This window comes from Nelusetta ayraudi, unplaced genomic scaffold (genome assembly GCF_046127955.1).
Source record: "Nelusetta ayraudi isolate G7.1 ecotype Tasmania unplaced genomic scaffold, CSIRO-AGI_Nayr_v1 ptg000008l, whole genome shotgun sequence".
Classification (NCBI taxonomy): Eukaryota; Metazoa; Chordata; class Actinopteri; order Tetraodontiformes; family Monacanthidae; genus Nelusetta; species Nelusetta ayraudi.
This window is the reverse complement of record NW_027466058.1, coordinates 2,461,740-2,478,087: the sequence shown is the minus strand read 5'-3', so window position 1 is coordinate 2,478,087 and position 16,348 is coordinate 2,461,740. Positions and strand designations below refer to the sequence as shown.

The 16,348-nt window shown below is 43.0% G+C and overlaps 1 protein-coding gene across 1 annotated transcript; it reads right to left on the bottom strand.

Moving 5' to 3' along the window:
• hcrtr2 (hypocretin (orexin) receptor 2) lies at positions 1 to 15,716 on the bottom strand. The gene is made up of 7 exons (XM_076018720.1): positions 15,312 to 15,716; positions 10,643 to 10,821; positions 8,011 to 8,254; positions 1,969 to 2,084; positions 1,655 to 1,875; positions 1,331 to 1,452; positions 1 to 1,062 (listed from the first exon to the last, which is right to left on the bottom strand). The coding sequence occupies exons 1-7, from the start codon at positions 15,526 to 15,528 to the stop codon at positions 893 to 895; spliced, it is 1,269 nt and encodes a 422-aa protein (XP_075874835.1). The 5' UTR covers positions 15,529 to 15,716; the 3' UTR covers positions 1 to 892.
• Between the last annotated feature and the right edge of the window lie 632 nt (positions 15,717 to 16,348).

The following is a 16,348-nucleotide window of genomic DNA, read 5'->3' as shown; positions in this document are numbered from 1 at the left end:
CACCAGCTGATAAGACGCGTCACGCATACCATCTCGTGACACTTCTGAGGAAACATGTGAAGGTAAGAGGAAAAAAACTTGAAAAGCGAAGCCAAAAATCAATCTGCTGTTCTTGAAGCAAAACCCCACAGTTTTCTTTTTCCGTTGAGTCAATTTAGAGTTCAGGATTAACCTCAGAGTTTGTTAAACCCGCTTTCAGGAATACCTCTTGGGTTTTCGGTCATATTGGGGGTCTCTTAATTGCATGAATCGCTGACTTTTTATTTTATTTTGATGGAAATTGTGGAATTTAAGGGCTGTTTGTCCTTTCAGAAGATTTAACACCGCTGTGAACAATCCGACCAAATACCGTTTGAACATTATTTTAAAACGAGGTTTGCGGCTCAGATCTGATGGATGGCCTCATTCTTCTCATTTGTGGCTTGCACAACCAACTGTACATCCCATACAAAACAATCTCTTTGCTTATTTGCATATGCCCTGGACACTGCATGTGGAACTGGAGTAAAAAGGCTCGGACCATTGTAACAGCAATTCCATGCCACAAACTCTTTAAAAATGGGTCCATCTCTGCTGGCTTCGAGCATGAAAACAGTGACTGTTGGACATGAAGCCAGGCTCAGTTGCTGCTTCCTCCAACCCCTTCACAAATCTGTGTCATGATTCGCAATCAAGAGAAGCACAAATGTGCAATTTAAGTCATGTTTGCTTTCAAAAAAAAAAAAAAAAAAAAATGAATACAAGAAAAACAATGAGTTTCCTTCTGGAAATGTTTGAATCCCTAAAGCTCTTCGGTTTTATAAAGTGTCTTTGTGATCAGGTAAAATTCTTTTCGGTTACATTCTCTGTTCAGGCATTTCAAAGTTTGAAGATGCGCCCTTACAATGTGAAACTACACCACCTGATCTGATATGCGTGACACATTGTCCATGTTGACCACTTGGGTTGACAGGGATTTCCGGCTGTCAATGCTCGTCCGGACCTGCACCCTCTTTGTTTGATTCTGCTCTTGGCCGCAACAGTGGCATGAAAACGCTGCTTTAAACTCCCCGCGAAACTTCCCTGCAGAGAGACACAACCACAAAGAAAAGAAATGGCAGACGTTAAGTTTCAGATCTCACAATAAAGAATTAGCCAGATTGCTAATGTGTTTGAAACTCAGCAACATGACACTTGTTTTTTATTTCATGCGTAACTGGGGCTAGCGCTGAGCTACTGACTGCAGGGTAACTAATATTAGATTTGATATAAATTGAAACGTGATGCTTTACGCACAACAGTCCAGTGCATACAATTTCAAACATGCACGCTTAGAAGGCTGCAGACTTACCACTGAGGAAATTATAGATGATGGGATTTGCCGCACTGTTGGCGTAAATGAGCCAGTGTGAGAAGGTGAACCAGGCGTACACCGTCTCTCTGTCATTCGTGTTCTTAAACGTCCCGAAGACTCTGCAGATAAGCAGAACAGTCAACTGTGACAGCGCACTGTCAAAGGGAATAAAACACAGCAGCTGATTTATTGAGAATCAGACAGCAGAAAGTGGACGATGCCCACGTATGAGATAAAGCTGAGGGACATTTCAAGCCCGGTTCGTTTGAGTGCGCTGAAGGCTTTTGATCCCGGATGCAGCGTGGCCCCAGGGGAGATTACCTTTTCATGACATTGAGCACGCTGATTGGCAGGTAGCACAGGGCGAAGACAAAGAGAACCACCATCAGCATCCGTGCTGTCTTACGGCGAGCCCGGACCTGTTTGATCTCGGCGCATGCTGTACTCGCCCGGACCCGCGCAGGCTCAGCCAGGCCCGGAGCCTGAGCCGGGCACTCCATGGATCTCCACTTCCTCTGCAGCACCGACGTGCTCCCAGGTATCTGGTTCATGAAATATGCGCATATATTAATAAGTGGTTTGGAAGTCAACAGGTACAGGCACTTGTATTTGCATAGAGATGAGCCGTTGCGGACCTGTTGGAACCACAGCTTGTGACATATCTGGATGTAAGCGAGCACCATGAGACACAGTGGCGCGCAGTACGTGGCGATGAAGAAACAGATGTGGTAGACCTTAGGGTAGATCTCAGCTGTTGAGAAAATAAACAGGTTGTGGACATTAATAAAAGAGATGGATGACATTTTAGAAAAACAAACAAGGAGCAACAAAATAGGAGGTGCAGCTGTGGTCCTCAGTGGCGCATTTTGATAAAGTTGCACACATTCAAATGCTTGAAAATATGTCTTTCAATTTTTCGGTCATAGACCTTCATCAGGAGAGGTTAACTGGGACTAACCTGCCCTCTGGATGCCGTTACTGTATGCCACAATCACCAGACATAGAGGCAGTTTCTTCCCCCAGGCTGCTGCTCTGATGAACCCTCATCATTCACAGAGACTCAGAGTAATCGCTGTGCAATAACCCATCGTGTCCTGTCCACCTGTTCATACTGTTTATGCTGCGCTACATTTTCAACGACCATGTTCTACCTCACATTGCTGCACCTATGTTTCTTGTTACAGTATGTATGTAGACTAGATATATGTATATCTATGTATAGATGTACATATAATGTATTCTTGTATATATTTTTGATTCCACCAGCGAGTTGTACATTTTATTTACTGTCTTTTTGTTAGTAACTTAAACCTACATACAGAGAACGGAGACAAACCGGAGTCAACAAACTTGGTCAATAAAACTGATTCTGATTCTGATTCTGAAAGGTTCACAAAAGAGTCTGAGTACTGGGTGAAAGGCCAATCATTTGGCACATGCATCACACCTGTGCCAGGCAATCAGTGTGGCCATTGTAGCGTCATAAGAAATTAAGTCCCAGCCTGAAAGGCCGACATTTTAGACATTTGAAATAACAGTTTACAGAGAGAGCCACGAGACAAAAACCCAAACTGTTGAACACTTAAGCTGAAATCACACGTCAGCTGATGATCACACAGTTTTTGTTTGGCGCATATTGTAAGTCTAGAAAATATAAAAATACCTGAAAATTATACCTGCAAATACAACACAATGTCATAGGTATTAGATGTAGATAGATAACTTTATTTTTCTAGTATTGACCAACTAAACAAAATTATGAATATTGAGAATTTATGATCAAGTTGAACGTGGATAACATGAAAATCTAGAGGATTTCTTAAATCTCGCAAATCTCTCTGGCAACAGGTCAATGGGAAGTGATTGTGAAGGGTGCTTTTATCTTTATATTTTAAAAAGTATTTTAGCAATGCAGCTGCTGAACCCTTTCAAATGTTTTATTGTTAGAATTCTAAGATATTCTACTACTACTACTACTACTACTACTACTCATGGGCGGACTGGCATACGGGGATACCGGGGATTTCCCCGGTGGGCCGGACCATGAGAAAGGGAAAACGAAAGAGGGGAGGAAAAAATAAATAAATCTATCGCAACGGCCAACCGTTTTGTGGTCCGCACGGGTGGCTCGGTCGGTTAGCTATTAATGTAATAGACTATACCTGTGTGCACGTATCACACTACTTTTGCTGATAACCAATCAAAATTTGATCCACGTGGGTAGGTCCCACCCATTACCTCAGCCTGTTGCAGCTTTGACTTGTCAATCACGCTGCTGTAACAGCGCTTGACAGCTCTCATGCAGGATTGAGAGTTAGCGCTGCCCGGGCAGATGGAGCATTGAAAACATGTTCAAAAACGCAAAGGTGGTTCTGAAAAGCTCGGGGATTAAAAAATGAAATCCCTCGAAGAACTTGCAGCAACCAGTAGGGAAGGGGAAAAAAACAAAACAAACAAAAACCGACAGACGTGTTTGATGGTGGTTCGGGGCCGAGTTTAGCCATAGCTGCATTAGCGGTGGTTAGACTGAACAGCCGGATTTTAGCGAACATGCACCTGAGTCCAGCAGGAAGAACGATGAGTCCGACTCTGACAGACACGGCAGTGCACGGAACTGAGACCAGTGGAGCCAGTGACAGAATGATGATAAGTTATGATTGGAACTTGATGATGTTTTAGGCGAAAATGCTCATTTGGCTAACTTTAGTTAATGCCGCAAAGTGTATGGGTTGGAGTTAGGATTAAAGTTTAAGGTTAGGCCTTGCAGAGAGAACTGTTTGGGGTTAAGGTAAATTTATTCTTGTTGTTGTTTTTGTTGTTGTTGTTGTGCTCAGGCTGATGACAACAATGCCCGTTTGCCTCGTTTGCTTTTTAGCAAATTATTATTATTACCATCAAATCGCAACACCATATACTGCACTCCTTATATTTTGTTGATGGTGCAATTTTAATGGTTTACTAGCATTATTATCAATGCGAATATTCTTGTAGTCTGAAGATGATCCTGCTGCTGACTGACACAGCCAAGGCCTACACTAGAAGTCAGTGCCCCCATGCAGCAGCATTATTTCACCAAAACAAAGCCAGAGACATTAGAACTCGTTTTAGCCAAGGCTTCAGGATGATTTAACTTATATGTTGGCGTGTACTCTCACCTCATGGCTTACACTATATTACCAAAAGTATTTGCTCACCCATCCAAATGATCAGAATCAGGTGTCCTAATCACTTGGCCTGGCCACATGTGTGTAAAATCAAGCACCTAGGCATGCAGACTGTTTTGACAAACATTTGTGAAAGAATGGGTCGCTCTCAGGAGCTCAGTGACTTCCAGCGTGGAACTGTCATGGGATAGCACCTGTGCAACAAATCCAGTCGTGAAATTTCCTTGCTCCTAAATATTCCACAGTCAACTGTCAGCTTATTATAAGAAAATGGAAGAGTTTGGGAAAAACAGCAACTCAGCCACGAAGTGGTAGGCCACGTAAACTGACGGAGAGGGGTCAGCGGATACTCAGGCGCATAGTGCAAAGAGGTCGCCGACTTTCTGCACAGTCAATTGCTGCAGAGCTCCAAACTTCATGTGGCCTTCAGATTAGCCCAAGTACAGTACGCACAGAGCTTCATGGAATGGGTTTCCATGGCAGAGCAGCTGCATCCAAGCCATACATCACCAAGTGCAATGTGAAGCGCCGGATGCAGTGGTGTAAAGCACGACGCCACTGGACTATAGAGCAGTGGAGACATGTTCTCTGAAGTGATGAATCACGCTTTTCCATCTGTCAATCTGATGGACGAGTCTGGGTTTGGAGGTTGCCAGGAGAACGGTACATTTCGGACTGCATTGTGCCAAGTGTGAAATTTGGTGGAGGAGGAATTATGGTGTGGGGCTGTTTTTCAGGAGTCGGGCTTGGCCCCTTAGTTCCAGTGAAAGGAACTTTGAATGCTTCAGGATACCAAAACATTTTGGACAATTCCATGCTCCCAACCTTGTGGGAACAGTTTGGAGCGGGCCCCTTCCTCTTCCAACATGACTGTGCACCAGTGCACAAAGCAAGGTCCATAAAGACACGGATGACAGAGTCTGGTGTGGATGAACTTGACTGGCCTGCACAGAGTCCTGACCTGAACCCGATAGAACACCTTTGGGATGAATTAGAGCGGAGACTGAGAGCCAGGCCTTCTCCACCAACATCAGTGTGTGACCTCACCAATGCGCTTTTGAAAGAATGGTCAAACATTCCCATAAACGCACTCCTCAACCTTGTGGACAGCCTTCCCAGAAGAGTTGAAGCTGTAATAGCTGCAAAAGGTGGACCGACATCATATTGAACACTACAGGTTAGGAATGGGATGGCACTTAAGTTCTTATGTGAGTCAAGGCAGGTGAGCAAATACTTTTGGTAATATAGTGTATATTGTAACTGTAACTGTATTGCATATTGTAACTTCAGTAATATTTTTTTGGTCTCACACACATAAATATACAGCATGTTCCAGAGGGGACCCCAGGGAGCACTGTGTACACAAAGGCAAAGACAGGAAAGATTCTTCTTCACATTTCACGTTTTTAATTTACAAATGTCAGTTTGCTATTTTCAGTTTAGTTCTCATGTTCATACATGTTCTGGGTTAAGTTTTTAGATACTATATAGTTTATATATAATATATAGATTACTTTATAGCTTTGTTGTTTATCTATTTTGAAATGACATTTTTATTGAAAAGGGCTCATTGTTGTAATTATGTTGCACCTCGTGGTTTACTCATGTTATAGTTATTTAGTTCTAACAGCCTGGCAAATTGGTCTGCCAAATTTTATTGTATCAATGACTTGCTTGCATTAAAATCACTACATGCTTTAAAATAACTACACTGCTGTAATTGTTTTACTGCAGGCTACTTAAGGGTTCAGGTTAATGTTTATTATATGATTATTGTCCAAAACACCATCAAATGCTGTTTTTTTCATCCCACACCGCACATGAAGTGGGCCAGTCTATCAATAATTCCCTGGGCCACTTTTCCCCCCCAGTCCGCCCCTGCTACTACTACACGTGCCACTTCTCCTTCAGCGGCACTGGTGTGCATTACAACAATACAGCAATAATGTCCAGAGCGCAGATGTAAGGACACATTAGATCTAACATTGCAATATCTCAGTCAATAGCGTGGAGTCACCTTCTTAGATGCATCTCGTATGTAAGTTGTGTGACTCACATACAAAGGAATTATTTCTGAATCGGCCGGTAATGGTTTCATCCCTCGACTAGGATGGAGGAGAATGCGACATCTGGACAACACTGAGGAAACACTAAGACTTTGATTTAGCGTTTCTTCCAGCCGTAACCCTTTAGATCATCCTCACATTGAATGATTGGGACAAACAGAACACAAGCACATCACTTTGCAGCTCCTCCACCCTTTTTTCAATTTAAATTAAACATTAACTTTAATTTGGTAAGAAAATAATAGCCATGGCTGCAACAGTCAATAAGCTATTAAAATGCTGCAGAGGAGACTTGTGGCTGTTAATCAATATTCTCACAGGACAAGACAACACCTATAACGGTGTGTTAATGCACTGAAACCTTCCAGCGCAACACACCCAGCGAGACCCATTTGATGTTCTAGTCAGGAGCAAACCCTGGGAGAGAAGACAATGTAACCTTTTCAGATTGTAGGCTTTACATTAATTAGGGTCGCGGGGGGAGGGGGGGTTGCCAGAGGAAAAGCGCTTGTTCTCTTCATGGAGGCAGAATCCCGCACAGCGCAGAAGGACTGCCGCGCTTCCAAAAACAGCCCCTCCTCCAGAAATAACTTTCTATTTGCTCGTTGGCGGACCGTGGAAGTGTTTGCAGCCCATGTAGGAGCGGTTAAAGCGTTAAATCGCCCCGTGACAATTTGCTCTCCTGGTTGAGGACTGCAGAGGCAAGAAAAGCATCTGCCCTTCACACTTCTTTAGACGCCAAATGCCCCGCAATGCTCAGCACGTGACCTCATTCAAAGACTGACATGCCTGTTGGGGACTGTATTCTTCTCATTCTAAGAAAAAGTGACCTTATAGTATTATTGTGCACTTTTATTTATTTTATTTTTTTTGCTTGGGCTAAAACCATGAAGGGTGTTTAGATAGAGTATATGTGAAAGCATTAAGGTCACTGTGACGTTTTTGTTGCCGAGCTGTTGCTCTCAGCTCCCAGACATATAGATGGTCCATTAGCTGTCGCATAAAGAAGAAATGAAGGCCTAGTATAGAGATCTGTAGAGGTCTTAGACTGCGAGAGGATACGCCACTGCAGTCAGTGAAAGATGAAGATAGAGAGAGAAAGAAAAATAGGTATGATATGTGGCTTTTAAAGTTTACATTAATCCATCCTTTGTATCTTCCTGCCTCATTCACTGTGAGCTACCACATGCAAAACCTCACCAAGGTTATCCTTTGGATGCCATCGATGTTTTATCTGAACTTCATTAAAACTGATTAATTACTCGCCCCTTATCAGCACTTATGGAAAGTGAGGCCAGCCCCCTTTATTTTAATATAAATCACCAGCCACTTCGGCCACGCGATCTTGAAATTCCACCCTCGACTTTCAAACCGCAGCATTTAATTGGAAAGCTTTCACTTTCAGTCGCCGGTGTCGGGCCAAACTTGCAGTCGTGTGGAAACCAACCTCCCCAGTGCTCGTCGCACACGGTGAACAGCCTGGTCTTGTTGGTCAGCTCGGGCAGCAGGCTGCTGCACTCCATCACGATGGCTTGAGGGATCATGATGACACAAGACACGATCCATATGATGACGATGCTCTTGCGAGCCCTCTTGGCCGTGCTCTTGAACATCAGAGGGTGACAGATGGCGTACCAGCGGTCCAGGGCGATGCAACTCAGTGTCAGCACTGACACGGAGACTGAGATGGTCTACGGAGGAAAACAAACAGAGAGAATGAATCACGGAACATTGTTAAACAGCCTGAGAGCTGCAAAAATGTCCGTTTTAAATCTGGCCTTGCAGAAACCATTGTTGGAAGTTTTTATGCATTACACTGCATAAAAAATCTAAAATCTGATCTTTGGTACATCGTTTGCTGATCAAAGTACGACACAAAAAGAACACAGAAAGACTGTTGTTTGCATCAAGAACACTGTATGCTGCATTGTCCACAAATGTAGAATGCAACGCTATAACACTCCTGCAACGAAACAAATCTGTTATGACAGTTCATTAAGTTTCCTTTCTACGACAATTCCCCTCGTGTGTTCTTACGGTCCATGCTGATGAAAGCAAAATAATGGAAAATGTAGTTCATAGGTAGTGTTACAGTCTGATGCTCAATGCAAATTGTAATGTCAGTGTATTCTCCAAAATATAGCGGTTGCTTTTACAATACAGGAAGTTCAACTTTCATTCAGTGGGCCGATGTACATCCAGTGATTCCAGAACAGAGGTCATGTGACACGTGTTCGTATGGTATCTTACATATACACGCAAAATGTGTTACTTGGCTTATCTGTGAGTGTGTGTGTGTGTGTGTGTGTGTGTGTGTGTGTGCACTTGTATGTGTGTGTAGCCAATTTCATTTCCAGATGAATTTGATTAGACCCAGATGAGGTGTAGCCTGCTGACACCTGATAAACTTCCTGCACAGGAGATGCCCTGATTCCATTTCACTTTGCGTCATCTCCAATTTCAGTGGAGAAATTCAACGAAACCCGCACGCATGCTGAACCCCTACATACTAAAATATGGACCACGATGATGTCAGCGGCATGAAAGGCGACTGACGGTACACAACCCGTCATGTCTTTTGCGTGTTTGCTCAGCTGGATGATGACACACCACTAGAGGAGATCAACATCCTCTTCAGTGAAGGTCAGCTCCCTGAGCCAGCTAGTCAAATATTTAAAAAAGAAAAAGAAAAAAAGGACCTGTAACACATTTTAAATATTTTTTGACTGAATAACAACCTAACTTTGGTAATTGAGTCAACTTTAGTTAGGGAGTCCACTGAGGATTCAGTTCAGGGATGCAGTCTCCTTTCTTAATTTCGGACGTGTTAAATTTGCAATTCTGCTCGGACCAGACTTTCTCTGTGGCCCCTGCATAAACATTAATAGGAAATAAGGAAATAGGAACATTGGATATTTTAATTTAATTTAAGAATAATTTTAATATTACCTAGTGGGAAGCTATCAGCTGTCTAAGCCAGTGCTACATGGACTGCATTCCAAGTACGTCAGCAATCCAGTGTATATCAAACGACTTTTCAAAGAACAGAGGTGTTCAAGTTGGGAACAGTTCATTTCATTCAGCCAGCCTGTTCTGACTCAACTACCACCTGTTCCAATCCCGCTTGCTCCTCTTTCCCATGAGCAGAGACAATCAATCATTCCTGAGACTCAGAAGCATACGTTGTAAAATAATACATTCATATTGCTTGTACTGTATGTATGCATAATGTATTGCATGGCGGATTCCATCTTGCTGTGGTTCCTGCCACTTAAAAAAAAAAAGAAAAAAAGATAGGTGCCCAGGGGAATATATGGGGGTGGAGGCAAACAAAAACAAACGTAACAAAATGATTTGATTCTAATCAAACAGCAACAAGTCTTATCATTAACAAGGAGTCTATGTCAAGTCTGGTGCTTTACTTAGTTGCCAATGAGCATCATTACTGACTGGATGTTTTGCTATGCGGAACAAAAATGTTTCGTCCGAACATTTTAAGATTTGTACATCTTTATCGGCACCCATCCGACTTCAATACCTGCTTCATTCTCCTGCACTCAGGGACACAGCAGGTGCTGGAGTTGATCCCCGCTGTCTTGAACGAAGGCAAGTTATAACCCACAAACAACAACTTCTACGCACGTTCATACTTGCCAATTACCCTAACGCTCGTGTCTTTGGACTGTGGGAGGAAGCCATACACACGCATACACAGGGAGAACATGCAGACTCCACACAGACATGGGCCAGGGCCCTTTGTGCACAATTTAACATTGCATTTCATTTGATGTTTCATTTCTACTTCACTGTGGCATTCACCCTAATATAAATAAAAGATTTTCTCTTTAAGATTCACATATTCAGACAATGCAGCTGTGAATCAGAAAAGACTCCCAAAAGGCATTTAGTGAGGCATGGCTGAGGTATAGATTCATACTAGTCACTCGTTTGTTGATCTTCTGGGTGAAAACATACCTTATTTATGAGAAGGAAGATCTCGTCTTGCATTCATGGATCTTTTTTTTTTGCCCTGCTAGTTTCGAGATTTGAGAATCACACATAAAAGGCAAAAGTCCTACCTGTAGGTAAGGCACAATTTTGCAAAGGGTTTGTCCAAAGAACCACGTCTCCGTGATGTCCACCACGAGGCTGGCCGGCAGGCAGATGATGGTCACCAGCACGTCCGCCAGAGAGAGATTCACGATGAAATAGTTGGTCACGGTGCGCATGTGTCGGTTTTTCCACACTGCAAAGCAAACTGGCAGAGACACGTAACCAATGAACACCTGTGGACTGGGAAGGTAAAAATTATTTATCACTGTTGTGTAGATTAATTAGAACCCAGCAGCCCCGAGATTCTGCAGGTTTGCTGCCACCCGCTGAGTTTGATTTGAAACTCACTAAAAGAAACGTCTATATCTCAGTTTCTGCTGGCAAAATATTCGGAAAAAAAATAAATAGATGCAATTAACATTCAATATGCCAACAGACTCACTAAAAAAAGAATCCTAGACGCTGTCATCTGGAATCCACAACATTTCCAATTCAGATTCACCTGTCAAATACCCTCAGGCCTACCACTTCTGCTTTTACACATAACAGGACTTGTGCATATTTAATAATTAATCACTTCCAAGCAAGGACACCACAATTCCAGCTTGCCAAGTGCAGAAAAAAATTAATTCCTGGCTCTGGGCTGCCTTTCAAAGAGTAAAAATTATTTCTATCAATGTCTTGATTTTGTGCATCCCACTGGCCCCGAGCACTGTGCTCAATTCAGCAAATATGCATCATCCAACCGGTTCTGTATATGTGTGCGTCTGTAAGTATGTATCAGGAAGTGAGACCACTGTAAGCCAATCTTCTTCCCTCTGGCAACCATTTAACAAACCACTCAGGTGGGTGGGTAGATATGGCACGGTGCTGGATGCCATCACCGGTGCAGAAATGGAAGCCTTGAGCTTCTTATTGACAGCAGCTGGCTCGGGGGGGAAAATCTGTCCTTGTCTGTATATTTTAGAATTTCCTTTGGCTATTTCCCACAAAAGGAAGAATAAACAAGTGAATTATTTGGATGTTTCTTCAGACTGAAACAAGAATGTTTTCTTTTACTTGACAAACTTAAATTGTTGCACCCTTCCCTTTGCCTGCTTGAAAGCTGCTCCCTGACCCACATTCAGCATGCGCACGTGTGTGGGAAGTCAATGTGAGACAAATAACGCCTGCCACACCGTGCACTGAGGAGAAGATGACAGGCCGCCTCCTTCGTCTTCCTCCCACCCTGACACGGCCAGCCCCCGCTGTCTGCCAAGGGCAGAGCAGCAGAGAAGGCCATCCATGAACCCTCTCACACCTGCTTCACCCGCTGCTCTGCAGCTGGAAGTGCACACACCTTCAAGAGCCACATTAACTGGCCCAACAACAGCTTCTTCTCTGCTCGTGGGCCATCAGCTTTCTGAATAATCTGTTGAATTTGATGCAACATCAATTTTGACGCTCAAAGTTTTGTTGTACAGTTTTGTGGGGTTTTTTTTGTTGCCCGTTGAGATTTAAAGGACCCGGGCTGTTCTCTCGCCTCTCATGTTGATTTTCTGAGTGCTTTTGAATGACAGCTGTCAGATTAAAGTGTGTTTTACGTCGATTTTCCTGGCTATGTGTGAAGCGGTTATTGAATATACACCACAGACCAGATGAAAAATGAAAAGACATGATGAAAAATAAATACAGACACTAAGAACTGAATCCTGGGGCCATGTTTTGATAACTCAACGAAACGGAATTTGTGGTTGTTTTATTCCCTGTTCTAACTACTAACTGTATCATAATGCATACAGATACTTGTCCACGATCTGCTGACAATGTAAATTTTATTACATTGATGACTACTGTCAGTTCGCCAGTCAGTCAGTAGAGGTAATAATATAAAGAGAAGTGAGTTTTGTTTTGTTTTATGTTTTCTCATAACATTTGAAGCTTAACGTCAGTTCATGCATGACACCGAAGTCACAAGCCCGAGCTGTAATCAGCTCTCTACCCAATCGTAATCAGTCTTCCACACTTCTCCCGCTATTTAAATCCAAGCTGCCACACTGATGTCCCTTTCAACATTGCTGCACACACGTTGCCGCCACCTCCGCAAAAGCATTCACCTGCTCAGTCCGAGTCTGAAACAGCTCTTCAGTTGCTTCCATTTTGTTGTTGTAATCCTGGAAAGAAAGAGCCCTCTTCCACTTCTCTCTGCTGTTTCGGTTTTCTCTTTCTTTTAGGGTGTTTTGCGGCATTGAAGGTGTCGTGTTGTGTTCTGTGAATAATGTAGAGATCCTTTGACGGAAATCCTATTTGCGAACCTGGGCCATTGATTGATGAGCTTTCGGGGCCGAGTCCCAACCAAACGCTTGCCCACTCAGCCCCCTTCTAACCCCGTGTGTGAGCCCAGGTGGAGGTGCTCTACCTATTTAGCCAATACATCACCCATATTGGCCAAACCCAATTTGGCTAGTTGCCGAGCCTACTTGGTGGCCAGCCCGTGTGGATATGTTGGCTGGGACTGTTAAGTATCTGTTGCAATAAATGGTTTAAACAGTGAAGACAGTGTTCTTGAATGAATGGCAGAAAAGTGTTTGTGCTTGCCTTACAAATAGGATATACATTTTAAAAAGCTTTTTTTTTTGTTTTGGCTAATGTGCAGACTCCATTGTCATGACAACTAATGCTCTCTAACAATGCAGACTCACCATGCAACTGTGAGGGGGAAAAAAGTACCATCATATGGCATCCCGCTGTGTATGGAAACACTGCATCACATGAAGAATTATACTACCCCTCATTTCATTATCCAGTCGAGGCAGCGCTGTGAGTCCTCAGTGTAAAGCTTCAAAGTCCACATGGCCAATATTCATCTTCTTTAATTTAGTTTTTCAAATGAGTTTTATATCATTACAAATTTGTTTTGGCTTTTTCCGTAAGTTCAGTTTCTGAATTTTTGTACGGGGGTTTCTCATAATTATTCATAAGTCATTAACAAACTGATTTGAGAAGTTTCTTCATTGAGGACAGTATCTCATTGGCAGCCATTGAACTATTGTGCATCTAGTTTATTGCCACCTGTAACCCTCTTCTCATTCATCTGTTCATTTGTCTTGAAAGAAGTAAAATGCATATTAATGAACAGGTACATCAATAGGCTATACGTAGATATGTTGATATGTTGTTTCCTTCTATGGACCAGCGAGGTTGATGTTGAAAAGAACAGAGTTATCTGAATGGAGAGCAGTAGTAGCACGTTGTTGACCGTGATTTAAGGGCCTCTATGCCACCTAGTGGCCAATATCCTTACAGGTTCCTGTCACAGGGAGGTTTGCCCTCTGTCCTTTTTTTAGCCCGTGGTCATTAGAACTGGTTACTATTGGTTACCATCCACACTGATTGAAGCCATCTTAGTCAGCTGTCCTGTCCCGCCAAGGTCAGAGCTTTTAAAACCTGACTGGCTTAACAGGCAGGGTTTGTAACATTTCCCGTCCATTTCTACTCTTAAGCATCAGGTGAATTTACAACTAAAGAGGGGCAGGTTGAATAAAATGTTGAATAAAATGTTACTGCAATTTCACCTTCTTGTGTGTGGAAATATTACACATTCCACAAGCAGCAAGTCAGTGTCTCTTTCTCTTGTTCACGTACTTGTGAAACCCCTTTTTAATATTAATTTAATGTGAAAGAATGTTCAAGTCAGTTCAAGAGCTGGAGCAACTTCAGTAATAAAGAGAAAATCTTTACTCCAACTCAAATAACACTTCCTATCACACATCAAAAATGACACAAATTATATCTTTTGACACCTGTAGTTCAAGAAGTCCCAATATCATCATCATCATCATCATCATCATTATTATTATTATTATTATTATTATTATTATTATTATTATTATTAGTTCAAATATCACAACTTCTTGAAACATAGCCACCAAAGAATGTCTACATGTCTGGCCATTAATCCTAAAAGGTTTAAATTAAATGACATCAAACTGAACTCTGCAGAAGGCATTTGATCATTTTTGTACTGAATTTTTCAAAGAATTCTTGTTTTTGATGGAATAAATTGATTGACTGAAACCTTGACTTGGCCCTGGACCGAGATTCCAGTGTTAAGAATCAAGAAAAGTCAATAATACGATTGAATAATAAGACTGAATGTGATCTTGGGTTGAACAAATACGTCTAGGTGCAGTCCCCCCCCCCAGATGTTAGTAATTGGTTCACATCGAGAGAACAAGGCTGTGCTGTGATTTTGCCTCACGCCTCATATTGTAAATAAATAATATACTGTATAAAGCATGTTTGGGGGGGCGGGGGGGGGTACAATACATGTAGCCAATGATCTGATCTTTGAAGCTTTGCAGAGTTCCCGCTGAGACATAAATGATTCCATCATGTCTAATCTGAAACTTCAAACGCGCTCTGCGGGGGTTCGCTCATGATCAGCATCAGAGGCGCGCCGCGACTAATAACCTTCCCCGCCGCTGCTTCACCCTTGGCACAGGTCATTCCACGCAGCAGCAGCCAGCAGAAAATTACGAAGCGGGCAGCAAACAGTTAGTTTTTGTTTGTTTGCACTTTTAGCCCGCATAACAAAAGTTGATCGGGCTCCAATTTGCATATTGGCGATTACGCATGCACGTCAATTAGTCACTGCGAGGTTGTTGTTGTTGTTTTTTTTTCTCTCTTCTCTGTTTTGTTTTGTTTTCAACTCACCCAGCGAGTTCCCAATGAGTGAGACGAAGAAGACGATGATGTAAGCCACGATGAGGACCCACTCGTACTGCTTGGGGTGCAGGTACTCCGTCCAGATGTAGCGGAGAAGTTCCTCGTCCTCGTCCACGGCGGAGTGCACGCGTAACTCCCCGCTGTTGGCCACGTGCGAGGAAGACAAACACTCTTCGCAATCCAAATTGCCGGCGATCCCAGACATCCTGGCTGCTGCTGCTGCTGCTGCTGCTGCTCCTGCTGCTGCTCGGGGTTCCAGACAAGTCGCTGCCAATGAGCGTGTGTCCTCCGCCGCCGCCGCGCTGCTCGGCAGATGTTGCGCTCTGCGGCGCAACAATAACGCGCCTGCCTCTCTCTCTCTCTCTCTCTCTCTCTCTCTCTCTCTCTCTCTCTCTCTCTCTCTCTCTCTCTCTCTTACTCTCTCGCTCTCTCTCTCTCTCTCTCTCTCTGTCTCTCTCTCTCTTTCAATCTTTCTCTGTCTCTCTCTCTCTCACACACACACACACACACACACACACACACACACACACACACACAAACAGAGAGAGAGAGAGAGAGAGAGAGAGAGAGAGAGAGAGAGAGAACTAGGCCCACACCTTACCACAATATGCCTGAATGCACACACTGCACTTGAGAAAATGAAACCCTCCCCTTGTTAATTAGTTTGCAATGAAGTTGTGAGCAGTAATAAGGAGACCAAAGTGTCCTCGCCACTCACACTGTTGGTTAAAAATGTTTTCCATTCCTCCAAGTGCCTTATGTACAAGAAGGCAGTTTGTTGGAGACTTCTTTGTCAAGACTTTAGATTGGTCTATTCATTCCATTCATTTTCATTCCTAGTGGACGAATCAGTGAAAATGCCCCATATACTTGGCCTCAAATTCCTTGCACTCCTGCAATGACAAGACAGTGAAATTTAGATTGCAAGGACGCAAAACTACCTTTGAGAGACCTTCCATTCATTTTCCATTCTTTTCAAACGCCCAAACCAAATCTCTGTTTTCACCAACAACAAAAAAAAACAC

What these genes read in the sequence shown, in the direction of transcription:
- hcrtr2 (XM_076018720.1), bottom strand. Translation starts at nt 15,528, where the DNA reads ATGTCTGGGATCGCCGGCAATTTGGATTGCGAAGAGTGTTTGTCTTCC. An exon ending in GTGCGACGAGCACTGGGGAG is followed by an intron (nt 2,085 to 8,010) that starts GTTGGTTTCCAC and finishes TTTTCTCAACAG; the next exon opens with CTGAGATCTACCCTAAGGTC. An exon ending in GTGCTCAATGTCATGAAAAG is followed by an intron (nt 1,453 to 1,654) that starts GTAATCTCCCCT and finishes GCTTATCTGCAG; the next exon opens with AGTCTTCGGGACGTTTAAGA.